Raw genomic sequence first — 27556 nt, 5'->3', positions numbered from 1 at the left:
GTGAGGGAGTGGAAGAGTAGGTGATTTTCCATTCTGGACATGAACACAGCCTTGCAAGGTTATATATTGAAGAATTAATTTGTTAATTTTTTTTTTATATATTTAATTATTAAACAAATTAATATTTTTTACCACATAAACAAAAAAAAGTACCGAAACTTGGTACCGTTGAGTACCGGTACCAATTGCCAGGTACCAGTCATCAGTACCGTATCATTTCAAATGTGAAAGGTACCCATCCCTAGCCTCTTCTCTAGCTTATGTGGCCATTGTTCACTCCCTTGGTTTGCATCCAGGGAAATTTCTCCATCACTTCATAGGATTAGATGACCATTAACTTTGCATTCCAACAATAAATAAATCAAATTAGGAACCAGGGACAGCTGGAACGAAGGCTGAAGGCTTGCAATTAAAGTGGCTTACAAAGAAATGCATGGATATAAAATGACACTACATTAATGCCTGTCTTAAAGTACCAGAGATGCTCTTTTTTCAGGGCTTAAAAATAAATGATTCACATTTAAAACATGTTTTTCACACACACAACGATCCAAATACACACCCACAAAGGGGTAGAATGAAATCGTAAAATTGTCTCCGTCCATAATGAGCCTTGCAGGTAAACATACACACACGTGGGCGTGTGGGTTGGCTCCATCACCTCCAGGTCTCCCAGTGACAGATGGTAATGGGCTGAGGGTGAGGAGAGGCTCAGGGAGGCTGACAACACCTCAATGTCTTCATGTACAAGTGCTCTTGTGTGTTTATTGTTGTGCCGGTGTCCTTGTGAAAGGCGGTTTGAGTTTAGTGTGAGGATTTTTCTTCGAGAAAATGAGGGTATTTGTGCAAGTTTAGGGTATGGGCGCAAATGCACTCAGCTAAAGGTCCCCTGAGGACAAAAGTAGAAGGACTCATATCTGTGTGTGCATGCATGTGTGCGTGTGTGTGTCAGCTTCTCTACAGACCTGTGCGCGTTCTTGTAGTGACATTTTGTGTATGCGTGTTTTTTCTTTCTTCTTTGTACCCGGCAGCCCTTGACCGCGATGCCAGAAAGCAGTCAAACACCCAGACGTCAAAGACCAGACTACTTGGCTGACTTCTCAAGTGGCAGCAGCGCTGATAACTCCTGCTCCTCCTCAGATGAAGAAGAGGAGGAGAGGAGGAAAGCAGGGGGAGGAGGAGGAGGAAGAAGCGGAGAGAAGAGGGAGAAGAAAGTTTCTTATGACCTTGGAGAAAACAAGGAGAGGAACTTGGCTGAGCGCTCAGGTAAAGAGGCTGGATGTACACAAAGGTGTCTGAGAACCTCTTTATTAAGAAGCAGTAGCATTCAGGGTTTTGATGGGGACCTTGTTTACAGCAGTCGGTATTTTGTGCTCACTTGTTTGTTTTGCTTGCTTGCCTCTCATTGTGCATTTTCTGTCCTTCTGCCATGTTTGTTGCTTTCTTTCCTTCTGATTACAGGAGTTATTCTGATTTCTAGCACAGATTTGTTTTCATATGTATCAAATTGAGCAGTCAGACACCTGCAGTAACACATTTCTTCAAGATTTCTTGAGTATTTTTTTCCTTTTTTTCTCAAAATGACAAGGATCGAAGGATAAAACGCAAATGTAGCGAGTATGAGTGTGTATACATTGATGCAACAAGCAATTTGGAGCTGGTCCTGTGAGGCTACAAATACATTACATACGGTCTGACTGGGCAACCCGCCAAATCAAAATATTTAAGATACTGATAGCTGGAAGGGACAGATTTGAAACACGTGCTCTCGCACTTTTAAAGTACTAATGCAAAGTTTTGATCAGTGCTCACATGCTGTCTCTGGCTCCTGCACCGGTGAGACTGTGATGCTGTGAATGAGCAGGCGAACATCACAAATGTTCATCCGCCTGCGAGTTTTTGTGCTTCTAATTGACATGATAAAATTAAAGTAGATGGTTGGTTTCAAATTAAAGTGTAATGGGTGATCATAGACTGTGACTAATCTTGCTTGTGCCTGAGCAAAATGTCCCAGCTTCACACAAACACACACAAACACGCGCGCACACACCTGCACACAGAATAATGTCAAACATCTGAAAAGCACTCGAGGAAAGATAAGTGTCCTGAAGAGTGTAGTTCCAGTGAATAGAAGGTGGAGGACGAGAAGAAGGAATGTGATTGAAAGAGAAAGTAAGAAAAAAAGACTCCTTTTGTTGTTTACCTTGAAAACACCTTGAATATAATGTGGAAATATTCCCTGTTTTATCGAGAGTGATAAGTCTCAAGCATTGACACAATATTTCATAAGTCACATACATCAACTCACTTTCAGCTCTCTGAAGTGAGTAAGAGGGCACCTTTCACAGCCGTATATGCGCTGTCCTTGGAAAGAAAAAAGCTTCTCCAGTCGCATTGTGGACTGGCGGTTTTACTGCTCAGTAGAGAGCGAGGAGTGTTGTGTGAGCTCATTCTATTTGTCACAAAGAAAGGGGAAAAACCAATGAAATGCCCAACTTTTAACTGTGTGTCTGTGTATGTGCAAAGAGAGACTGCAACCCCGCCAAGCACTACTCCATACCACGCCACCAAAGAGCCGCTAGGACTAAGCCCCGTAATGCTCTCATTTGGCACCGGCCAAACCTCAGAAGGACACACAGCAGCCCAAATAATCACTTGCATGCACGCTTGATGTCAGACACACATGCACAGCACAAATAGAAAACACACCAACACAGTGGTTGGTAGAAAAACTGGAGGAGTTTCAAGGGTGATGGGGAGTGTCAGTGTGGTTTTTCGGCGTCATTTTTTTTTGTCTTTGTGCGTTTTGTGTGAGTATCTGAGAAAGAAGGAGCGTGCCTCTCTTTAATCCATTCCCAAACCAGACAGGACTACTGTTTAGTTTCTGGTTTCTCCAACACATGCTGCGGTTGCTAATAACATACACACTGGGCCGCTGGGCCACTGGGCCAGAGAGCAGCCATGGTAGTTTCAATGCCACACTTCATCTCCAAAGCCACCCGGCAACGGATGGAAAGCAGAGGAGAGGGCTTGACAGTGACTTGAGCCCTGAGACAGGATCAGGAGAGGCAAGAATTTGAAGTGTGACAGTGAATCTCTCCCCCCTTCTGCCCTCACTCTCTCTTCTGTTTCCCTACAGGACGCATGCACTGGAAACCTCCAATCAAGTCTCTCAAAACCAGCCCAGTTCCCTCCGCTTCCCCAACGCTCTCTGGTCCAATCAGACGCTCAATCTCTTGCCCTCGTTCCATTGCTTCCCTCTCATCGCCCAATGAGTTGCGGACTTTGTCCACCAGACCTTCTCCCACCGTGCCCATGGCCACTCCCCTCATCAGGCCAAGTTCTGCCACGCTGCGCTCTCATTCGCTGAGTCGAAGTGGCTCCGCCCACCGTGTGCCTCATAGCAACAGTCTGGGAACCATCCATTCCAACATAGTAAGATGCTCAACTCAACTTGCACACAAAAGGGTTGTGATTCAGAGTGTGTGCAGAAAAGTTTACTTGGCTCATTTTGAAGTAGTCAGGCTGATTTTATGCCGAATATGGGCATCCTCCTCTGATCAAACTTATTTTTGTTTTATGAACTGTTCTTTTGCTACGTATCCAGACCCAGTGAGAGTCTCTCAGCTGCCCCGTCAATACTGTAAAGGCGACTGTAGCCTACCACAATGATCCTTTATTAAGTTGCCATCTGTTGCTCTCTGCCTGCCTCCTCCATTCCCTTTCCCTCTTCACGGGTAACCTTTGTGACATACCGTGTTACTAAAAGAAATGGAGAAAAATACTTTTAACCTTTGGATACAGCACCCAATGGAAAGCTTTTGTACTGAAAAGGCCATAGAGTGCAACGGTTGCATGCTCGTGTCATGACACACATGTATAGGAAGTGACAGGGGAATTTTCCTTTTTGTAATTTTAACCGCCCTGCACTTTTTGAATCCATGTCAGAGTTGCCCACAGAAGGAGAAGAAAACAATTGAAAGAAAAACTCAAAAAGGATTTAGGTGCAATGATACAATTAAAAATACTTTAGTAATTAAGGGTATTTTAAAGTGGTTTCTTTAAACAATAGTCAGTGATTTTTCCCATAACTTTAACAAATCCTGTTGCTATTAAAACATTTGCTTTTTGTCCTCTCGTCTGGGTGCAGGGCGATCCGTTGATAAACCTGAGGAGTAAAGAGCAGGAGGCTGAGCTGGTGCGTCAGACTCTTGCTGCTCTCACCGCCATGAGAATCAGGTTCCCCGGTAAAACAGAAGAAGAGGCTGAGGCTGTGCTAGATGAGGTGGGTAATGTAGTAGTTTTTATGTATTTTACAGTAATGCAATGTGTTAAGTTTCTGGTGTCTGTGAGTCTTGTTTCATTCAGATTCAGCTTAGGGGTCAAAAGTAAGTTTAAAAAATGTTGGAAGTGGCTCAGAAAAATACTGAGGTAAATAAGAACAAGAAAGTGAGAGTGAACTTGGAGCATCTCGAGACTCACCGTATTCCCAGAGTCCCCTTTGTAGCCAGGTGCGGTCACTCTGCAGCCTGAGCAGAGAAGACCTCCTCGTCCATCTCCACAATGGCCTGACCATTTTGGCTTGGGTCCCATTGTCTTTCAAATGACCCCGGTGACAACCTGTCGTACTGTTTGCAGCCTCTTGCTATTCCCCGCTGCTCTTTTGTATGAATCGTGCTGCCTCTATTACATCTCAGATTTATGTCCTCCCATGCATTTTATTTTTACTTTTGTTTGTGCTGTTGCTGCCAGTATCGCTCATATATACAGTCATATGCATTTCTGTGAAATCGCACTGGATGAAAAAAAGAAAAATTGACTTGAGGCAAACAGACTTACTTACTTTTCAGATGCAGCGAAGAGTTTTTTTTAACAGTATATTGGAACATTTATTCAGCGTCATAGAAAACTAGTTATTTATGTATTATTACAAAAAAATAGTAAAATAAACCCAAATGAAGACAGGAGCTTGTTTTGAAATCACACAGAAGCAGCTAATCAGCTGTGCCAAAACACCATGAAGGCATCCTTCAACTGAATCCACAGTGACTCTGACCTCTGTAATGGCCAAGGCTGACCGCAGAACCAGCTGCCTATGAGGCTGCACAGTGTAACACAGACAGCAGCTGGTCAGGCTGTCACCATGGGGACTCATGACAGGTGTAAGGACAGCAGCATGTTAAATAAACAAAATTTTTATCAGAATATTTAAGACAAATGCAAATATATTCTATATGTAACTAGTTTGAGTGAGCTTACTGGAGGCCACATTAGTGATGGATAGCATAAATGTCAAATCTATGTCCCTATCTACCTAGGGACATTCCTTGCTTCACTATTTTAAACAAGAGTGAAGAGTTGCAAACTGAATTTATGTTTTTATTCCCAAATTTGAGCCAGAAGACTGGGATTCTTTGAGGAGCCAGAAATAATTCAAAAATAACACACAACTACTAAAACACACTTTTCTGTTCAAGAACATAAGAAATGAACTACTATTTGTTAGTCATAAAACAATAATGTGCTTTCCTTTTTTTCCTGCTTTGTTGTAAACGATACACCCGGAAATTAATGGATAACAATAATTATTTTCTAGCATTATATCTATAATTTAGATTACAGAGCTCGCTCATCCTGGTGGATTCACCATCACAAAAAAACATTAAAAAAGTGTATTGGTAATTGGCTATACACTGTTATTTTAGGGCACTAGTAGCAAACACAGTACAATGATGGTGTTCTACTAATTGCTATAAGCACATATTTATATTTTAAAAACAAGGCCAATAGGTATCAATTAGCATAGCTCTTTATCGTAGCCATTGTAAGCTGATTCACTATTTTCAAAGCCCTATGTTGCTTGCAGAACTTGAACCTTTTTTAAAAAATATATTTATATTCCTACTGAGCATGACTGTAGTGAAAAGTAGAAACAAAAATCGTGTACCATGGAGTATATTCTTTTTCAAGATGATTTCTTTTCAAATTTTAGCCTAAGCATTAACCCCTTAACAAGATGAATATAGTGCAGCAAACCCTTAAGTATCCAAAGGGCGCCTGTTTGCAGTTACTACTTACACCCATAAGCACCTCTTGTCCTTTATCTTCCAAGAATAAATGAATATATTTAGCTTATTGTGTTTCTGTAGCCGTCAGCACTGCCTCCAATCTGCCAGTCACACTGAACAAGGGTTAAAGAAGGTTACAGCAGTGTCTGTTTCTAGGGTGAGTGTGTGTGATATGGAGCAGTAAACACAAACTTGTTTACCTGTTGTGTTTTACCCCCCTCTGGTTATACTGCTCTCTGTTTTTAAGTTAGGTCATTTCTGCACCAGACACTGCTGCTAAAGTAGTTATGTAACTGTGAACAATGATGCTTCTGAAAAAACATCAGTGATTTGACTGACATAATGGGAGCTGACTCTGGAGCTCCTCTAACTGATGACAATTGAGTCATCAACATATGAGGGACAGCCATAGGGGACAGCCTTACATCCTCATATACAAACTGTACCGCCAGTTATGCAACTGTTTAAACACAAATCATGTTCATTTTAATAGCAGCTTAGTGTAAAACAGGTGACAAATAAACTCCTCAGTGTCAAAGTCTTACAAGTTGGTGGTTGTTATGTTTTAGGTTTAGTCAGGGACAGCCACTTTGTAATTGGTTTAAGCCCATACAACGTCCCCACAAGAACAGCAAAAACAGTGAATGTGTTTCTCTTTCATCAGGGTGTGTCGGGGTCGTGAGAGACAATTACCTCCACACCTGTACTGTTAACAAATGCTAATGAGAGCGCCATGGAAACGCAGCTGAGCAACTGCACCTGTACTGTTTTCTCCGTGCCTCAAGAGAGGAGGAGTGTTCAGTTGGCATGAAAACAATCTTTGACAATTTATCCTGTCTGTGATTTAAAGTTGAGGTTTAATTGGACTAATGGTGTGCCTGTATCTTAGTAATTGCCTCTTTAATCTTTCACTCAAAACCAGCTTTTTTGTCACAGTTGAAACCACTGAAAGGTGAAAAGATTCAGGTGTATTTTTTGTTGTGCTTTAATAGAGGGTAATTTGTGTATGTATGAAACAAATGGGACAAATGAGCATGCATCTTTCCAGACAAGGTTCATAAGGTTCTTGTTGAGGGAGAATAATAAACAAACAAGTAACTTTCAGGAAAGTGCACTAAAGTGTGCTCTGTATCTGTAAATCCTTGTAGACTGTTTTTTGTGCATACACATGTGTGAGTGAACAAACACAAAGTTTGCACTAGAGCTTCCCATGGGGAGTGCTGTTTGCAGGGGATCTAGCATGCTACGTGAGAGGTTTATGTGCACCAGTGGGGAGATGTAGACTAAGTCAACAGAGCAACAATAACAGTGCCTGTAGGTACACAACTATGTTGCCAGTTGGTGCAAGTGCACAGGAATATCCAGTACAGCTTCTGAGCATAATAGCACATGCCCCAAGGATTTTTCACATATCTGCAAAACAAAGGACTTTTCTGAAGAGTTCCAAACATTACACATCCATTTTCATTATTCCCGAGATGTGCTGTATCTGAATTAGAGAAAACAAACAACCAAACAAATAAGGTCTGTTAACAGGCAAGTCACATTTTACATGCCAACAGAACTTTGCACGGAGACCTATAGAAACTATGTCGGTCAACTTTCTTTGGGTTTATTTATTTTTCTTATCTATGCCCTGGTAGGAAAAAATAGGAAAACTGTGTTTAAGTTTTAAATGAAGCTAAAATATGTTGATATTTAAGTTGAAAGATAAAAGAAAAATGAAGCAGCACATTTAACTCAGGAGACAAGTTTTTTCACCAGAAATTCTTCAAATACTAAAACTGCACAACCCGTCTGCAAAAACACAGGGGCCGAAATAATGAGGCGTTAAAGCAAAACTCTGCTGTAAACAATCCATCTTTTTCTAATTTATATTTTCTGTGTTGTGAAATATTACATGCACAAGCTCGCTGTAGCTCTATCTTCAAGTTTTTCTCATGGATTGGAACTGGGTTTGATGAAAGTGCAATAGAAAACAGTAGTTTTTGAGCAAAGAAGCTACAGAAGACTTGCTGTCTGTTTACTAATTGTGTCATTTTTGCTCTGTTTAGATTCTTGACAACTGGAAGTACCACAAATCAAAAGTGGCCTCCTATTGGCTTGTGAAGCTGGACTCCACAAAACAACGAAAGGTAGGTCTTCTGCAGAATTTAACTAAAGAGAACCTGAGGCAACACATTTTAGATCTGCCACTCTAAAAAACTGGACAACAGCTCAGCTCCAAGTCTTCAATTTCCAGCAGAATCTCTGTTTCAGATACTCACAACTGGGCAAGGTTATAATACATTAAAGAGCCCAAAAAAGTTTAACCCTCTTTGACATCAGTAAGAATTTAGACCTCTCTTCTCCGTAAGCTAAGTACGTCATAACTCCAACAGAAAGTAAGAGCCCATAAAACAGAAAAAGGAAAACAAGTTATGTGAGGATTAGCGTGCCTCTTAAAACCTTTTTGAATGGAAAAGAGTTGAAATCATATGTAACTATTTGTTTGAAAGAGAAAATCAGCCCGTGAGTTTGATAAAAAAAAAAAAAGATCTCAATAAGTGATTAATAGTTGTTGGATAGCTTGATTTAAAATTCAGCAGGAGACCACTAGTACAAAAAATGCCTTATGAAAACAAGTCCTAGGCTAAAATGATAAAACAACTTTTGTTTTGTTTTACCAACTCGCACAGTTGCTGGTAAATTAGAGTCACTTTTGACACCAGTATGTCATGGCGGGAGGCGTAAAATGTTCCTAAACCCTGCTCTTTCTCTGTATTTTACTTTCTTATAATATTTGCTGTGTTCAGGAAGTGTCTTGCTCTCAGCCCGTGGGCACTCCTGTGTTCTTTGGCTGCCTGAAACAGACTTTAACACTGGGGCTACACAGTCTACCTAAAGGCTACCTTGTGCGTTTGTGAGAGATGCAGAAGGTAGCATGACAAAGCATCAGTGTTTGACAACCTGAGAGTCAGAACCGTCTGCTGTGTCACTGATGTATGAAGGGCTTCGGGTGTGACTGAGAGGCAGAGCAGAGTGGCAGGGATGATGAAGCGCAGGCTTCAGCTGCATTCAAAGGTTTTTGCACCTTCCTGTAGGGCCATGTTTCTGTATCCTTATGTGAAACAATCAGAAAACTTAAACGCTGCTCCCTATCCTCATTCACTTCCTAGGCTGCTCAACAAGTGCTCCATCTTTTCCCCAAATCACAGAGCATTCTAATCATTAAAAGTTTCTCTATTTTTATACAGATTCTGTACTTTTATGCTGTCAAAAAAAAGAAGTTTTATGATTTTTAACACAATGCATGGAAAAAAGTCCCGCACTATCTATACTTTTAACAACTTTTGCCAGAGATAATGCCTCATCTTCCTACATAGAAATCCTTAAAAACATGCCACCTGCATCATTTGACACAGTGTAAATTGCTTGCCTTCATTATTGCTGCAGCATGGTCCATACTATTACCCCGTATAGGATGTTTTTAAATCGCTGACAAAATGCCCCAGCCCCTCTCCTTTCTCTGAATGCTTTTGAACAACTTTTAAAGTCCCCAAATCCAACATGAGAGAAAGAATGAAAAATAAGACAAGCATGAAGATCATTATCATGCCAGACAGTGCGAGGTAGACACACCAAATAGGATGTAAACAAAACAGAAAAGGGGGATACGACGTGAAATGGCATCCAGTAGGCGTGTCAGTAATGATGTGATCTCTCAGCCACCGCTTTCTGCACAACTGTGTTTGGCTGTGTTGTGGGCTGTGGCGGTGCGAGCTGATGTTTTATTTGGAGTAGGGCAGCCTAATGAGCAGCAGGCAGAGGTCAGGAATGTAGCGCCCACCGCTCTGCCATCTGATTACCATACCAAAACATATGTGTGTGTGTCTACTCATCTATCAGTTTGTCTGAGTGTGCATGCGCGGCTCGCTTTGTATTGCTGTAGGGAAATCTTGCCTCTTCGCATCACAAAACACACACACACACACACACACACAGAGTCAGTCAGGCACGTCAATAATGAGGAGTGAGGAATCAAAGTCAAAAGAGCCACAGCGCTGCACTCTGAGCGAGGTGAAAAGGAAGGAAAAGGGGAGGAAGAAAAGGCAGTGAGGTTGAGAGAGGCGGCAAAACAGAGAAGAGGATGGAAAGCTGGCGCAGGTGTCCTCAGACCGCCCGGGAACTTCTGACACCTTCTTCCCTAGACTGACGGCCATGCTGCAATTAGTCTCCTCCTATGCTCTCCACTATCTGCCCCAGTCCTTTTTGTCCTGCCACTACCCCAGCACCCCCTTCTTCTCTTATAGGCAGTGCCATGGGCCATCCCTGAACATGCTTTGTAATAATAAAATTGTCAGTGTGTGTGTGAGGACTGAATAGATGTGTTTTCAGGATGTTTTTACAGGTTGTTCTTGTGTTCATTCTTAAATACTCTCTGTTACTGAGTGTGTGCATTTTCTTCCTTGATTGCTAATTTTATGATAAGATTGAATAAAAAAAGAGAAATTTTACAGTTGGAACAAATGCCACCTCATGCATTTCGATTGGGAGAACTGTCACCTTTTGCAGGATAAATTTCAGTCATTATCAAATGCTTGATTTATAATGATTATAATAATAATGGTAATCATAAACTTTATTTATATAGCACTTTTCAAAAGCAGCAGCGCTGTACAAACTGAAACCAACAATGAAAGAAATAAAAGAGAAGAAATACAGGAAAGAGAAAAGAGAAATGTGAGGAACTAAAGAAATTATAAAAGGCTAAAACCACCACCAAATAGAAGAAAGGAAGACATCAGAAAAATAAATAAATGATTAAGAACACTAAAAACGTTAAAACAGATTAAAACTACAAAATATTAGAGTTTAAGATCCTGCCCATGTACTGTGAAAGAAAAAAGTTAAAGGTCAAATAAAATAAAATAAAATGCAGCATTTCAACAATCAAAACACACTCAGCTAGAATCTCCAGTATAAGCACATTGATAAAAATGTGTTTTTTTTAAAAGAGATTTAAAAGAGGACAAGGAGTCAGCCATTCTGATTTCCTCAGGCAGGTGGTTCCACAGGATGGGAGCTCTGACAGAGAAGGCCCAGTCACCTTTGGTCCTTAGCCTTGATTTAAACCTTCATTGCCCTCTCCTCCACTCTTTGCTCAGGTGTTAGACATCGTACGTACCAATGTGCGCTCAGCGCTGCAGCGGATCTGGAGGGAGCCAGATGTCGAGAGTCTCCACCTTTACAGGCTCTTTAACCGGGTCTTCAACCGCCTGCTCTGGAGTCACGGACAGGGACTGTGGAATTGCTTCTCCAACACTGGGTATGTCAGTCTGAGTGTAAGCTGAATGCTGAAAAATTGTGATTAGGTTTGGTCATCAGCTTCACAGTCCTGCGTTTCAGTGAGGTATGAGCTGGTATGAAATACATTAAAGGTGTGATGACATGAACCTCACGCAATTAAGGTAGAGATGTTTGGATGCAGGGTTTCACAGGGGTGCAGTGGCTAGTGCTGTCACCTCAAAACAAGAAGGTTCATGTTGGAACATACTCATCAGGTTGACTGAGGACTCTAAATTTCTTGTAGGTGGAAATTGATGTATGTCTGTACGGCCTGGTTTACACAACAACATTTCATCTGAAAACACTAAAACGCAGTGGTAAAAAATTTGTGTTTACACGGAAACGTAGAGGGACTGAAAACGCTGTAGTAAGCATGCCAGGCCTGTAGTCGGCGCTATAACTGTCTTGTCCAGAAGCAGCTTTTGGGTGACCTCCACCGAAGGAGAGTTGAGCCGATCTATTGTACTGGGGAATTCTAAGTGCAAAAGTGGAGCAACAGATGCACATTTTGTATGAAGACAGTCAGCAGATTCAGCAGCACGACCACAACACGATAGTTTGCGACGTTCATAACAACTGTACTGTCGTCCTGTCATATGCACTCGCGCGAAGCAGAGTGTGACATCAGCGTTTCCACTGAAAACACCGGCTTACTGTTAACACGACAATGGTGTTGGCAGCATTTCAGAAAGATCCCACTCTGGAGGCCGTTTTCAAAAGTTTGCGGCTGAAACTCCGTTTCCGTGTAAATGCAAGGCTGATACGCAAGAAAACTTGTGTGTTTCACCCTTAAAACCGTTGTTGTGTAAACGGCCCCTATATGTTGGTCCTGTGATGAACTAGCAAACTGTCCAGGGTGTCACCCTTCCTCTTGCCCAATGGCAGCAGGGAAAGGCTCTGGCCTCCCATGACCCCTAAAAGGAAATGTTGTAAAGATAATGGATAAATGGATGGATGGTCGGATGCCACTTTACCCCTTTTAACACAAAATCCTGTATGAATACACAGTGTTGACCAGTACAGAATGCCTGCCTGATCTGTGTGTTATTATAATATGTACATTTAATTGGTTGCATATGGATGCTTGTTATCAATTTGCTTGCTCTCTCCAAAAATTGCACCCTCAGCTGATGATAATTTATAATTATTATAATTTACCTGAGCCCAGGCAGGGGGCTAAAATTATGGTATCTGGAGGTTGTGCATTTGACTAATTAGCACTGAGGCAATTACAGATGTTAATACAGATACTGGTGTCTGTATCAGAAAATCTCTAATTTGGTCGATGCCCTTGACTGTAAACAGGATTAACTCAGAAAAGCTGTTTGAAAAGTGAAGAAGAGAGCTCAGAAAGGATGTGTAAACCCAACACTTTTTCACACCCACACATACCTTAGGGAAGCGTGAATTTGACTGGAGTTAATGACCTAAATGAAAACCAACCAACCACAGTAAAGGACCATGTAGAAAAGGAACCAATTAATCTGGTTCAACACAAACAAACTATCATGCTTTACACCGCTACATTCATTACATTGCTATGTATCTCCACAGTTCATGCTCCAGTCAATCTCCCCATGTCCTCAAACCCGGTGCTCGTCAATGTATCAGTTTCAGTGACAGCAGGGACAATTTACCATTTCTATTCAGTATGACTGGCAAAGTAACTGCATCTGAATGACAGGGAATGAGTGACAGACCGACCAGACCCCTTTGCACTTTCCTGAAAGCTCCAGGGGATGAAAGAAACATGTTACTCTGTGGAGGCAGAGTGCAAATTAGGGTCACAAATCTGGGCTGTTAATCAGAGCTTTTTCACAGGTGAGAGGAAGAAAAAGCGTGTGAAAGGATGGAAGCAGGAAGAGGGTGAATGAAGGCCTCTTAGTTCTTTTACTTTGGTTTCTTATCAAATACTTTGAAGTTTTTACTCAGCTACCTTTTTTCTTTTCAACTTGTTTGATGTGACAGAAAGTAGCTTCCTACAGGATGAGTCACTGCAGTGACAGCTCACTTGATCATGTCCCTGCAGAAACCCCAAAACAGCTCACAAGACACACACGCAAAACTACTGCTCCCCTTCACTGGTTCACATCGACTTTTCTTAGACACATATTTAGCTTCTTGCAGAGTCACACAGTAAGACATCATCAGATGCATGGGGCTGCTTTTCAAATATATGTTTTTACATATAAGAGCCCTAAAACAAAGCTACATGCAGTAAAACGCAGACACTTATACAACCCTGAGAGCTGAACAGCTGCAGCGGTAGCTTTTCATCCTTCGTCTCCATATCCTTTACAGTTCAGTTGTTCAGTGGCCGTGTTTCCCTCGACACAAAGGGCTAAGAGGGTGAAACTGAAGTCGTTACCCACATATCTTTGCTCTCTTCCTCCCTAACTTCTTTTCCAGTCATAATTGAGGAAGAATGGGGACGTGGATGAGTGGAGAGGAAGGGGCAATGGGCAAAATAAGGCAAAAGGAGGAAAAAACTGAGGAGAGTAATTGAAAGAGATACATCATGAAGATGACACAACACTCAGTGGAGAAATACTCAAAAGGATTATCACAGCCCAGCTCCAGCCAACCCCCAGCATGCTTCACCCCATGTTGCTTTTGTCTGATCACAGCTAGCCATGGAAGATCCAGCCAGCTTGGTATCCTATCACCCAACCCTGCACTACAACAGGCCATAGCCCAAACAAGGATGAAAACACACAGGGGGGCCCCGATGTCACGAGGCAACAGAGGAGAAGTGCACCTCGAAAAGCACACTCCAAATCCGAGCACCCCAACCCCACCTCTGCTTCCCCTGTTTGATATTTTATCTAAGGGACTTAACAACAATCAAACGGCCTCGCAGCTATTGTGGGCGATAAATTCAACAGGCTTTGAAAAGGACTTAGACGAAGAGAATGGAAACACACACAGTTTTGAACCCTTTCAGAGGAAGCACCCCCCACTAACCAAGGAGTGAAAGGGGGTAGACATCAAACGTACCCCCTGGAGTTGTGTGTCTCAGTTGTTGAAGCTCTCTCACAGTCAGGGGTATGTCCAGGGTTGTAAAGGGGGTTAACTGTACTTGGATTTGTTTCATCCTCCCTCTCTGTGTGTCTATCCATCTTACTGTGTGTGTGGGTGTGTGTGAGAGACTGTTTGTATATGCATGTCCATGTGAAGGCCAAACATGAAACAACATATTTCCATATGCATGAATATGAGTAAGGCACACAGATTATGCAGCTTAATCTATGGACTAGCATCATGCATAGACACGATAGCTGAGCACTGTTTACTAATAAACTCACAGCGATGCTTATCCATAACTTTAATCTAACCTTAGATCTGTGCTTTCTGTTCGATCTTCAGCTCGGCTTGGGAGACCATCTTCAGTAAAAGCAGTGAGGTGGTGACGCCACAGGAGCTGCAGTGTTGCCGCCGGCTGGTCCAGCTGTCCAGGGACTGCTTATTGGTCGTGTACAAGTTTGTCTCAGAGTCCCGCGGCTCTTTGACAGGACTCAGCCCTGAATGGGATGACACCAGGTGAGAAGGACACCTATCTCTTCAATGCCTCCCCACTGATCAATTTACTTCTTGAAGATTCTCATAGCATCCCTGCTGCAACTGATACGCCACTAAACTTCAGGGCAGCTGTGTTGGGTTCAAAAAAAAAAAAAAAAATAGAATCCTTGGTTGAAGCTGTCCTAAGTGTTGTCTTGCTGGGTTTTGAGCTCCTGCACTGGAAAAGACAAAAAACAAAATTCATTTGTTAAAGGACATCTAATAAAGTGAGAGTAGCTGATTTTGTGCAGCAAAGGTCTCATGATGCCTATAGACCTTTAAACCAGACAATAAGTGTAATAAGGTCTAGGTTTGACGTCTTAATAATGCTTCTTTTAGTGGAATAAAATACAAAGCTGTTTTGTTATAAACTTTGATAATCTCCCAGCAGAGAAAGGGACCTAAATTGAGAGATAAATGTTTACACACTTTTGCATACTCAGGAGGCAACTTTGATTTGAACATTTTGAACAGCTACCATCATAAATCCCTTTTAGGAACATTTCCTCTCTCTTCTCCTTTGAGCCTTAGGAGACATCATCTTCATCACCTAACACGGATAAAACAAACAAACTAAAAAAAAATCAGTCTCATTCTATTTTTAAGTCTAAACCCTGCAGGAGACAGCAGCTCAGGTTTGGAGCAAGTGAACTTTTAGAGCACATATGCTTTGGGCTGGTAGACAGGGAGTAAGGAGAGTGGGGAGAGGGAGAGAAGGAGTGTGCTGTTAACAGGAAATAATGGCCCACAGATTAGCGCTCAGGTTAGCCCCGGGCCCCCCGAGGCCTGCTTAATTCAATTAGAGCCCAGATGAGCCTGTGCAGCAAATGACCTTATGAGAGAGAGAGCTTCTTTTTTCCCGGGGCCTCACTTTACATGATTCATAACTCTTGCGCATATTTTAACAGGCTATCACTTTGCACCTACAGTATTAAAACCTAAGCTGTTAGAACAAAAGTATGTGGGCTTGTGTACAGAAAGTAGGGCTGCTTCTGTTTCCACTAATCAGACAGTGATGCTTTTGATTGTTTAATTTTGAGTTTATTTATATTGAGGATAAGTTTAATAATGTCAGTGGAAAAGGGGACAGTTATACAGAATAAAAAACATAACTTGTAATTGGATTTAACACTCAAGCATGCACAAGAAATATCCATTTTTTGCAGTAGGAATCCTTGAGAGTCCATTTAAGCATGCATTGGTCTGTCTCTCCTTATTTCTTCTATGTCTATATATGTTTGTGTAAAAAAGCTTACCATTTGCTGCTGGACCAGCCTCTACCCATGGCCCAACCCCTGCTGCTGTCGCTGCTGCTTCTTCTTCCTCCTCTTCCTCCGTCTCCTCGCCCCTCGACGCAGGTCTCTGCTTGGTTTAGTTCTGCTAAACCCCCCCTCACCATCTTCCAGCACCGTCCCTGTTCCCTGCTTTCTGCTGCTCTCACCACCTCACAGCTGTAACAAAGGCTCGGTCCCACCTGCACAGTAATGGTTGCAACCAACAGTCTAACATGGTCTCCTCTCCCTTTCTCACCTTTACCCTCTTAAGTGATATTTTGGATATGTTTCAAATTCTCTGATTATAGTGGCAGAAAACTATACAAATACATGGTCAAAGGCATGAGAGGAAGCATATTGAGACTGTTTGGAGCACTGTTTGTCTACAACGCAACCATTCGGCAGCTTGCTGTTCATCATCAGCCAATCACCCTGCTGCCACATACAAAACTCTTCCTCCACTCAATGCTTCTATCAAGAACATCCTACCCAGAGTGCATTTTTAGAATGAGTGGTCCCAGTGGGAGCTGAGCCCTTCACCTGCACTGCATCAGCGCCATGATCAACCCAAGCACCGCTCTCTTCTTGTCACAAGAAGACAGACAATAGCTCGCCTTGCATCATATAGTTTGCAGTACACGACACAGTCGGCTTGCATCTCTCCATCGGGCATGCAGGGAACAGTCGCTACTTGCCTCCACTTCTGATAGCTGAAACTAATTAGGATTATTTTTCCATTAATGCGTAAGAGAGGGCGTAAAATGTGTGTGAATAAGGGTGTGTGAGTTTGCATGCATGTCACACGACTGTTCTGCAACAATCATTCATCCCTTGTCAGTGTTTGTCGTGTAGCTAAGAACTAACTATTACACTTGAGCTGTGTCCAGATCCAGAGCGACAAATCAATTCAAAGCAAGGCTCGGTTCTTTTTTTAACTTTGTCTCAAAACAATACAAACAAAATCCACTGTCACTGTGTAACCCTGAAGGATAGCCTGTTGGATTTACCATCTTTCACTTTTTGCCCTATTTTGCTTACAAAAGGATTGTGACATATATTCCTTTATCTAAATGGAATACAAACTACTACTGTCTACAAGCTAAGCAGACAGGTGCAGCCAAACAGACTTGGGCTACTGCATCACTAAAGCTGAGAGTGTGCTCGGCACAGTTTATTTCATGCACGAGCAAATAGTTTTGGATTTTTCATTATAGTTTAGTTTTAGTTATTTTACACCTTTTTTTTTCCATTATATTTTAGTTTTAGTTTGTTTAGACATTTTTTTTTTCCGTTATAATTTAGTTTTAGTTAGTTTTGACTTTTTTTTTTCCATTACAGTTTAGTTTTAATTAGTTTTGGAGCAGGCATTCTAGTTTTTATTTAGTTTTAATTTTTGCAACAAGGCTTAGTTTTAGTTTAGTTTTAGTTTTTCATACCTTATTAACCAGGTGCAGGCTTAAAAAAGGTCAGAGTAAATATTTTTTAATAAAGTTTATTTTCCACTTCAACATAGTGCTCACTGCTCAGTCAATGCTGATACTGAACTGTCGGCTGCTGCCTTAAACACAAGAAAATAATATAAACGTAATATAAAAATATAAACATAAATTATATAAAATAATGTTAACATGAATTAAATAAAAATAATAAAAACATAAATTATATAAAACAATATAATATGAGCTTTAATAATTAGAAACTTGGACTTGGTAACAATAAAGTCAGACTCACATGAAATTAAACTATTACAGATGCTCTGATTCATTGCTCCACTACGTTTGGTCGCAGCACAGCGCACAGCCAGTCAGTGCAGTAAACAAGCTCGTCCCTATACGTCGCTATGATGGTGCTGTACGGCACTGGACTGCAGAAAACTGTCGTAAAATTGATTGGGAAAATGTGTCAGATTAATTTAAATCCTAAAGGCTATTAATATTGTCAAAAACAATAACTAAGGACATTTTGTCTTTAATTTTGGTTAGTTTCAGTTAGTTTTGTGAACACAAGATACAGTTTTAGTTTACTTATTGTTTTTGTTTTCTCTTCTAGTTTTTATTAGTTTGAGTTAACTGCAATGTATTTTAAATTTTAGTTTTCCTTTTTAGTTTTGTTTTAGTTAACTATTATAACCTTTGCTCATTGTGCTGACTCTGATGAGATCGCACTTCATGTAAACAGATGCTTCACGATGACGTAGGCGGGCCATGTGCATATTTGATACCTGCTAAAGTCTGGTAGGGGTAGTATGTGGTAGTGCTGGCCGTACTCTCCAGCTGGGGGTCAGCGCTGCAGGGGGGCAATTGTGCTTAAGCACGGCATGGTTTGGATGGCCAGTGTGACCGCGCTCTAAGTCGTAGTTTTAGACCAAACTAAGGAAGCAACAGAGCACCTGAATAATGAATCTGAAAGTCAAGCTCATGAAGCACATTGATTCCCAAATTAAGATGGGTGAGATATGATAATATTTAATATTGTTTATACGGAATTAGAAGGTGTTAAATTTAGAAAATAATGACATTTTAACTATATATTAACAAAAGATTAACTAATATTGTGCGATTAATAATGATTGAAAAAATAAATCATCAGCTCTATTTTACTTTAAAACCAATACTAAAACAAAACAAAAGTCAGAATTAAATTAAACTGAACTAAATAATAGTTGAGCAATGGTTTAGAAGTGGCACACTAGTTTGGGAGATCTTCACAGTCAGACTCTGATGTCAAAGCTCATCAGTGTTGGCTAATTTGTCTCCTCCTAAACATTTACACACTTTCTTTTGTGCATGACACGTTCATGATAAAAAAAAAAAAAATGCAGCAGAGCTCCTGGCAGCACATAAGCTGTCGTCTGTAGTCGTACCCATTGTTGACCACAACTACCCGCTCTTGTTCAAGCATCCCTCCTCTATGGAGTGCTCTGATCAGGTGTGTCAACAGCCTCACAGGTCTGAGAAAAGTCCTTCAGCTTGTGTGGGCAGATGAGAGGAAGTAGCTAAATAGCTCTGCTAATGACTTTCTTGTTAAGCCTAGAATTACTGTCACTACCCAAAGACAATTTCCCCCATGATGACAAAAGTTTCAGTTTCTATTAACTTTCATCTGCTGGAGAAGTGCGGTAGTAATTAGGGTTAATTGGGGTGGTGAGCTGAATGTGGGCTGCAGATAACCTTCAAGCCTCTTTGTACCTCTTGTTTTGTGATTGCGTCAGCTATCGAAGCAGTCTCCTCTTCAATCTTTAGTCATGGCATTTTGTGTCTGGCCTGATCTCAGTTCACCATAGTACGCCTTTCGATGGAATAGCGTGGCAGAGGCGTGGCAGTAGTCAACAGTAGTAGATGGGAGCCTTGCATGTGAGGAACAGAGAAGGAGCGCATCTTTCTGTCTCCCTGTCAGCTGATGGATTGAAGCAAAGCACAAGTGCACGAAACAAGCCTCCCCCTGGCTCTTCAAGCCTGCCTGCCGTCGCCAAGACCTTCTTCATGATCAAAAGGAGGACAAACCTGGAAGATGCTGAATGAGGGTCCAATTAAACATAGCCTGCAGGGACAGCAGCCGCTTGGACGTTGGAACCCCCCCCCCCTTACTCTTGCCACTACCACCACTGTGATCCTTTTTATAAGCAGAATATTCTCAAAGCGAATAGCAGAGGATCTCTTAAGAACACACACTCCTTCCCAATGGATCTTCAATATTTGATTTTTCTTTCCCTTTTTTTTTTTTTTTTTTTTTTTTTGCTATTTTCATGCCCGGGTTTATAGTGGAAACCTTATGGAAACGGAAGGGTGAAAGGAGAAACCATTCCACATATCTTTAAACAGAATCTATATGGATGTATGGACAATCACATATAAGAGGCAGATGGAGAAAGGTGTTGAGCCGAGGAGAGAGACACAAAACATGAAGAACTGAATTCAGTGGTCTGATAAACTCATGCCATCACGGTCACAAGAAAGCTCACTTTGAGCTACCAAGTGGAAGCAAATGTGGAAGGCTTAATGCAAAGCAGATCCTGTCCTCTTGTTCTTCGAGGTTTGGGTGCAGGAGTTTAAGAAGAAAACCGGACTGAGCCCTTGTTCAACAAGTCCAGTCACAGCAAAAGAAGAAATGCTGAAGGGATACCTACGGCCCACTCGAGGCTGTTTCAAGGACACTCTTGTTGGACTAAATGAAGTTAATTTGAATTCTTTCTTACTCTCCTGGGTCTGGGGCACTATTGAAGTCGACGCCCTCAGCGACATGTGCTTTTTTCCCCCTTTCTGGTCGACTTTAGAAGCAGTTTCTCAACTAATTTGTCCAAGAGCTATTTCACAAGGAGAGAGAGCTGTCAAAGAAAACGTATGCTTTCCCTGCACCAGCTTAAAAGGAGATATTACTTTTTTCGCTCTGTAATCCTCGGCCCCAGTGGCTCCCTTTTGATTAGATTGTCACATCTTAAACACTTCCAAAGGGACTATTTCTTTTGACCATTGTACATGTTCAACTAAACGGGTATTACATCTATCTTTTATTAGTTAAAGATCCCTGGATGTGGCAATAGGGCTACACTGTTTAATATGATATTATGACAAAGGTACTGCAAAAGTGCAGACACTTAAGTCATTCTTCCAACTGATCAGTCTGGAAGAATTCAGCTTCCCCTGTCTTATGTCTCCTGAACAGTACCCTAACATTTGCATAATCTTCAGTTAACCCTGTCCAGGATTTGATCATCTCATCTGACATTGCTCTGACAACCATATCTGACTCATTTCCAGTAACTAAGGAAGATGGGAGCAGGGTTCAGCCCTTCCTGACTCTTATCTCAACCTGACACTGGTCTCATTCTCAGGTACTGGAACGCTGTTAGCAGGAGCTGCCTCACTGCTCTGTCTCGGTGGAAGGTGTCATAGAAAAGTCTTAGAAAAGTTCTGACGTCTGTGCCGCGGAATGATAGGTGAGGATTTCCTGTTCATGATACCAGAAATTTAAGGGTTAAAGTTGAAAACTTAGTTGTTCTTAAAAGAAAAGGATCTGCATCGTTCACTTCAGTGTAGTGTTTGTTATTTTATACATGTAGAAGAGTCCTAATGCTCACTGTGTAAGTAGACAGGTTGTAACCGATAGTGCTTGTGCTTGTGTCTTTTGGATTTAAAACATGGGCTGCAACAATCTGTCAGTTACACAAAGACCAGGTTCCTTTCAATTTGGATGACAGTGAATGAATTTTATGCAAGAATTTGCTAATTCCCAGCTTCTTATTTAAAATAAAAGAGAGTTGAACTGCTGGTCTGAAAAAAGAGACAAAAGATACTTTATTACTTTTTTCTCCATCTTCTATGGTTTGATGTGCCAGAGCAGAGTTGGAAAGCCAGAGTACAAATTTCTGCTCAAGACATTTAGTATTTTCACCTTATATATTCTCAGAGATTTTGACTTGTTCGCCTTTTATTTACAAAGTGGTTACCTGACTATTGGGGTGCATAATGCATATGAATAGACACTAAAATGAATCAGTAGTTGCAGCCCTACACAAAATACTTCAGATGATTGGATCTAAGAGGGAATAAGCCAACTTATTTTCTTCCTTTTGCTTTCTAGTAGAGCTGATGTCATTATAACTTGAATCAACAGGCTTTTATTAAGGCTGAAATGTGCGAATGGAGCGGGACATAAATGGTAAAATCAATATATGGAAAGTTGGCAGTATGTGGTCTCAGTGCTGAGCACTAATGCGCCCTGACCTCTAAATTGTGACCTTTGCATATCTAATCCTCTCATTATGTTCATCCTCTCCCCTAATCCCTCCGTCCCTTGCTCTTTTTCCGTCTGTCCAGGTATCTGCTGCCAGTGACCTCCCAGTTCATCGTGAAGTGGCCTTCGTCCAGCTTTGGCCGCATGTCCTCGGCTGCGCCACGTTCGCGCAGCCTGTTTGCCGCCAGGATGGGCCACTTCTGAGGTCACAGTGGCAACCCTGGCTTTGGACACCTTACCTATTGACCTCAACCCTTCCCTCTCGGTGATTCTAACCCTGCCAAACTCCGATCTCAGCTCGTCCAGGATGGATCTGAATATTTGGGGCAGCTCTGGACACTGGATGGAACCTCTACCTTAGCCAACCCTCTTTCCTTCTTGTGGAAGACCAACAAAAATGGCCTGGTGGATTTGGAACTGCCAAAGGGCCATGTTCAGTCCAGATATGTTTGGTCATTCCTCGACCAGCAGACCACCAGTACCCCTGATTCCTGCTTCAACCCCTGTTATCACCAGACAATGGGTTTACCCTTCTTTTGACCTTGTAACTATTGTAATATACTTACTTACTGTACAGTTACAAGTTGAGGTACTGTATAAGGAAAAAATAACAAATACTAAACAATGCAAGGATTATTTATTTATGTACCTACTTATTTTGTAAGGTATTCCATGAATGCAGTGAATGCTGGAGCAGAATGCAGATATGGAATGAGAACAAAAAAGCTATTAATTGTTTGAGAAAGGTGTAAAAAAACAAAACAAAACAAAAAGCTTATTTTTGCTGACTGTAATTTTATTATTTAAATTTTATTCATTCTATAACTTTTATCAGATGCTTTATGTTTTTGAATGTTTTTAAGAGTCACTTTATGTTCCAGTTTTTTCAGGTCAGAGTCATAAACTGTAAAAAAAGAAATGGGCATCATCTTGCTCAGCTCGATGCAAGGTCACCACAAAAAAAAAAAAAAAAAAACTGCTCCCCCTGGTGACTGGCTGCAGTATAGGTCAAAACATCCATCTCCCCAGCCATTCCAGATGGGCTGTGGTCAAACTTTAAAAAATGAATACACCTCGTAGAAATGTTTCTTACATCCAGTGGTTGTGGTGATTTAAAGATATCATTTGGCTGCCTTGTATTCAAGTCCTCTTTTTTTCTGAAAAGTTCCATTTGCATTAGTTATAGGGGTTCAAAACGAGGCTTTCAGTCACGTTTAATGATAATTGACAGCTGCCATTCTTGTGTATTTTTTTCAGGGATTGTAAAATATGTTGAAGGGGGGGAGCTAAAGAGATTAGTCTCAAAACAAAAAATATATATATACATTTTTGTCATTCGGCTCCACTTAGATTCTCTTTGAGTCCCTCACAGCCTCAACTGCGCAGACTCTGACTGCACAACAGCTGCCAATGGCGGCACATGTCAGTCGGATGTTTTAGCTTCAGAACCGTACAATGGTAAATGGTGTAGCCACACTGTCCACTCTTTATACGGTCTATGGTCAGAATACACTGAAGAGGTGATGTCCAGAAAACTCAAATCTCTTGAATTCTGATTCTTCATGTTTCCATGTGTGATAATAAGTGCAGCATAATTAAGCGACACGTTTAGAATGTCGGAGTAGTAAAGCCAAGCCTCTTTGCCTGTTAGAGAATGAGCTGTCTTTGATGCCACTGCAAAAAGAGCCAATCTTAAGTCTCAGAGAGCACCCAGTTTCTAATATGCACTTTGTCACAGAAAGAGAAAGTGGGTGCACATAACAGTAGTTTTTGCATGCTTAGATTTTAGACCCTGAACCAGATTCTAGTGATTAGATGGATTATACTTGAAGTTTTACGTTGTCATTATTGTGTCTTGCGTTGGCTGCACTCAGAAGAAGACACTCCACTTGTAGATTTGTCGTCTCTAGTATGAATGTGTAAAAGATAAGAGGGATGAGTTGCTTCGCTTACGGATTGTGCAGCACATTGAATGACTTGGCTCTTCAGCCCTAATGTACCGCACTGTAAAAGTGGTAATTTGCCTGGGACGAGCAACTGCAGCCTTTTCCCCACCGCACTGCAGATAAGTGCCAGGAATATCAAGGATGTGCCAATAATAAGCACATCTACTCTATGTGTTCTGTTTTTTTTTTTTCAAGGTTAATGTCTCCTGAATCTCTTGCAGGACCTCAGTTAAATACAGTATTACATGTTGGTAGGGAGAAACTTAGTGTTACATGTCGTTTACTCAGCCCTGTGTACAACCCTGTAAGAGATGATTTAGATGATAGATTTTCAGAGGTGGTAGTTTATCAGTGGGCTGTACAATACAGTTTAATGTGCATTTCAAAGGATCAGAAATTCTGCTCAAACCGAATGCCCCCCATACACTGAACAGCTATTCACAATGCCAAATATTTTCATTTTGCCTGATTTTATTTGTGTTATTTAAAGGTAGTTCTTTTGCATCGAAGGTATGAGATTTTTAATTTTACATAGCAATAAAATGTTCAAGCAAACATTTCCCCCTGTCTGTTTCTGTCACTTATGTCATTTAGAGTGGAATAAGTTCTTTGCTTTTTTACACTGGATAGCTGGATAGACCTGACTGATGGAGAAAACAAAATTAAAATAACAAAAACGTATTTTGAAAGAGAGAAAGCAGACATAATAAAAGAGTTCCTTTGGTGTTAAACAACAGAAAAAAGACTTAATGTTTTTTTTTTTTTTTTTTTAAAGAAAACAATCAGACTTAAGATACTTGCCATAACCCTCAGACTACATCAAGGTCATGACACTGTTAACACGTCTGGTTGAGAATTCTGTTTATTATGAGTCAAAGTGCAACACTTACTTGAGACAAGTTCCCGGTAATCACTGCACAAATTATACAGTTTTTCAAAATTATTATTATTATTGTTATTTATTTCAAATCAGTACAGCTTTTTGTTTACGGGTTTACTTTTCAAGAAAATTAATTAGTAAATGTTTTCCTGTTTTGATGACAGGAAAAAAATGTGTACAAAAAAAACCCTCTCAAAAGAGCATATTCAATTTTTTGTTGTTATTTTTTGAATTACCTGGGAAAACAGTGCGAGAGTTCAAGCTGTGAAATGAAAAGAACTAATTACAAACAATGAGTTAAAGAGCTGTCTAACACTAATGGGTTTCCAGACTTCCGGTCCAGCTGATATCCATTACAGGAGCAGCTCTCCAGCTCTGTGGGTCAGACAGACTGAGTTATATCGCATTTCACACAGAGGCCCCTGTGGACAGGTGACACTCCTGAACTGTCACTCGCCTCAGAAATAAGAGTGTGTACCCAGCAGCCTGTTCATGTTCCATCTTGACCTGCATACCGCCCTGCATGAGTGTGTGTATGCTCAAAAAGAACAGAGGGAGTTTTATTTAGACCTGCATCAGCAGCATGGACTCTAGGTTCCTGTGACCTTTCCCCCTCCTTCCTCCAGCCATCCCTCTTTTCCTCCCTGTTTCTGTCAGCGGAAGAGGTGCAGGGCGTGACCTTGAGGCTCTCTGGCCTCCGCCTTGGCCCGCTGCAGACCAGAGGCTGACAGTCTGGCGCTGCGACCCCGACGTGCTGTCCAAAAATATCTCCCCCTGCAATGGGGCTGCACTGTTCTGTCCTGACCTTTCCACTCCGAGCTCCCCCTCCTCAGCTCCGTCTCAACCATGGCTCCATCCCTTCCTCCCCTACCTGAGCGTGGTCCAGGCTGCTCTGCAGCCACTGTCCAACTGTCCAGTTCCCTCTTCTCCCCCCCCCCCTTTTTTTTTAACACCCAGATGACCCAGTTTTAGGTCCCTAAGCCGACCTCTTCGGCTTGGAGAGTAAAAAAGCGACAGGGAGCTGTGAGAGGTGGATGGTTCAGATGAGATAAGGAAGGAGACACATACACACAGCCATGCTTTTGCCCAAAAACAGATGGCCGAGCTTAAAAACATGTGCCTTTTTTTTTTTTCGCTCTTAATCCACTATTTCCAATGACATGGAGGGAAAAGAGCAGCCTGATCTGCTCTGTAATTGTGAGTGAGGTGTCCAGAGGCACGAATGGCCTCTTTTCTTTCTAGTAAGGCTTTAAAAGTGGAGCCAGTGGTGGTTTGTACGCTTTCAAATTACAAAAGTGACCTTTTTAACAGACAAATACCGCCTCTGAATGAAATGGTGTGTGTGTGTGTGAGAGAGAGATGAGTACGTATCTGTCCTCTCAGCTGTGTGCAGTGTGTTATTTACTCTGTGTGTGTGTGTGTATGTGTGTGTGTGGCATGTTCACATATGTTCACTGTAGTGTTTCATTAGCTTTCCAGGCCTCACACCTGCGCCTGTGTCCTCACATTTGTGTGTATGTTTGTGTTTTATGTGTATTCTCAGGGGGCACGTTCAGTGACATCGGCTGCAATACATTGTCTGTGGTGCCTCATTTACAGCATCTTTGCTCTCAGCAGGGGGTCTTCCTATAACAGACATGTAACCAACAGATAAACACACCACATACACACATTGGGTCTTCACTTACAGTGTTCTGGAGGCTTGGTTTATTCATGTTACATGTATTTCTGTTTCTCAGCAACACATTTGCTTTTGAGTCCTGAAACATATTAATCTTGTGAATGAGCTTTTCAAACCAGGTGTTAAAATATTAAAAAGGTTATTTCTTTTTGTTTCATTTATTATTCCAATTGTGGCCACAGCTGATTTGAACTATATTAATGTGATGCGTTTTCATACTGCTTTATGTAGACAAGAGTCAGGTACTTATATTCAGCTTTTCAGACCAAAATTAATCCATCAATTAATTGTTTAACTAATCAACAGGTAACAATGGTGCTTACTAGTGAGGGTAATGATGAATCAGTAGCCACATATACATGGACCCAAATATTCCGCTTGCATTCGGTTTATTTGCTCAAACAGAAAGAATTTAACCTTTGTATTCACCTCATTCAGAAAGAAAAGTGCTGATCCAAATGTAAATTTAATTGGTTTCACAAAGGTGGAATATACCTTTCCCCAAACTGATCGAAGTATCATGTATCCACTCAAACGGAAAGTTGTCAGTGTGTGTTCTTTAGGCGCATGCTCAGATATTACGTAAGACTAGGGTTGCCAACTTTGAGGCAGATACGGGACAAGGGGGGGTAGTCTCAGTCTCTCGCTACCATACAGTCTATGCTCGCTACACAGTACAGCGCGCACGCATTGGGACTGGGTCACATGACCATTAGCACAGCCATGGCAGGCAGCCAGACACACAATGCATGGCGCACAGAGAGAAAAATATATGCATCTTGCCTTTATCTATGCGGCTGGGACAAACAACGTCCCCTACGGGACGCACCTCTTTTGGCTCAAATACGGGACGTCCCGGCTATTACGGGACAGTTGACAACCCTACGTAAGACGCAACTAGAGACGTTCCTCAATTTTAAAAATGGTGGAGAGCAGTCAGCACTGGACTGCTGCAGAAAGTTTGTTTTTGATCCAAACTTTGAAAGAACGGACTGTAATTTCAATACTAGATGTACGAAAAACTCACAGTACGGAGTATTGCAACACCGTGATAAACTGTCGTCCTCCGTCTTTGATAAATCACGTAA

At 41.4% G+C, this 27556-nt stretch overlaps 1 protein-coding gene across 3 annotated transcripts in view; it reads left to right on the top strand.

Annotated features, from left to right (window-relative positions):
• ttll7 (tubulin tyrosine ligase-like family, member 7) overlaps positions 1–24457 on the top strand; it is a 77051-nt gene extending 52594 nt beyond the window's left edge. The window contains exons 15-23 of one of the 3 annotated variants that reach the window (XM_074668786.1): positions 1032–1266; positions 3140–3435; positions 4151–4285; positions 8123–8203; positions 11216–11376; positions 14763–14936; positions 16206–16312; positions 21060–21164; positions 22045–24457. In XM_074668786.1, coding sequence (XP_074524887.1) covers positions 1032–1266; positions 3140–3435; positions 4151–4285; positions 8123–8203; positions 11216–11376; positions 14763–14936; positions 16206–16312; positions 21060–21142 — 1272 coding nt within the window. In that variant the 3' untranslated portion in view covers positions 21143–21164; positions 22045–24457. The remainder of the gene's footprint in view (positions 1–1031; positions 1267–3139; positions 3436–4150; positions 4286–8122; positions 8204–11215; positions 11377–14762; positions 14937–16205; positions 16313–21059; positions 21165–22044) is intronic. The other 2 variants (XM_074668788.1, XM_074668787.1) reach the window with 2 other exon arrangements.
• The last annotated feature ends 3099 nt before the right edge of the window (positions 24458–27556 follow it).

The sequence above is a fragment of the Halichoeres trimaculatus genome, unplaced genomic scaffold (assembly GCF_033239565.1).
Source record: "Halichoeres trimaculatus isolate MK-OKI-2021-1 unplaced genomic scaffold, fHalTri1.1 fHalTri1_scaffold_4, whole genome shotgun sequence".
Lineage (NCBI taxonomy): Eukaryota > Metazoa > Chordata > Actinopteri > Labriformes > Labridae > Halichoeres > Halichoeres trimaculatus.
The sequence above is the reverse complement of the archived record's forward strand: the minus strand, read 5'-3'. Positions and strand labels throughout refer to the sequence as shown.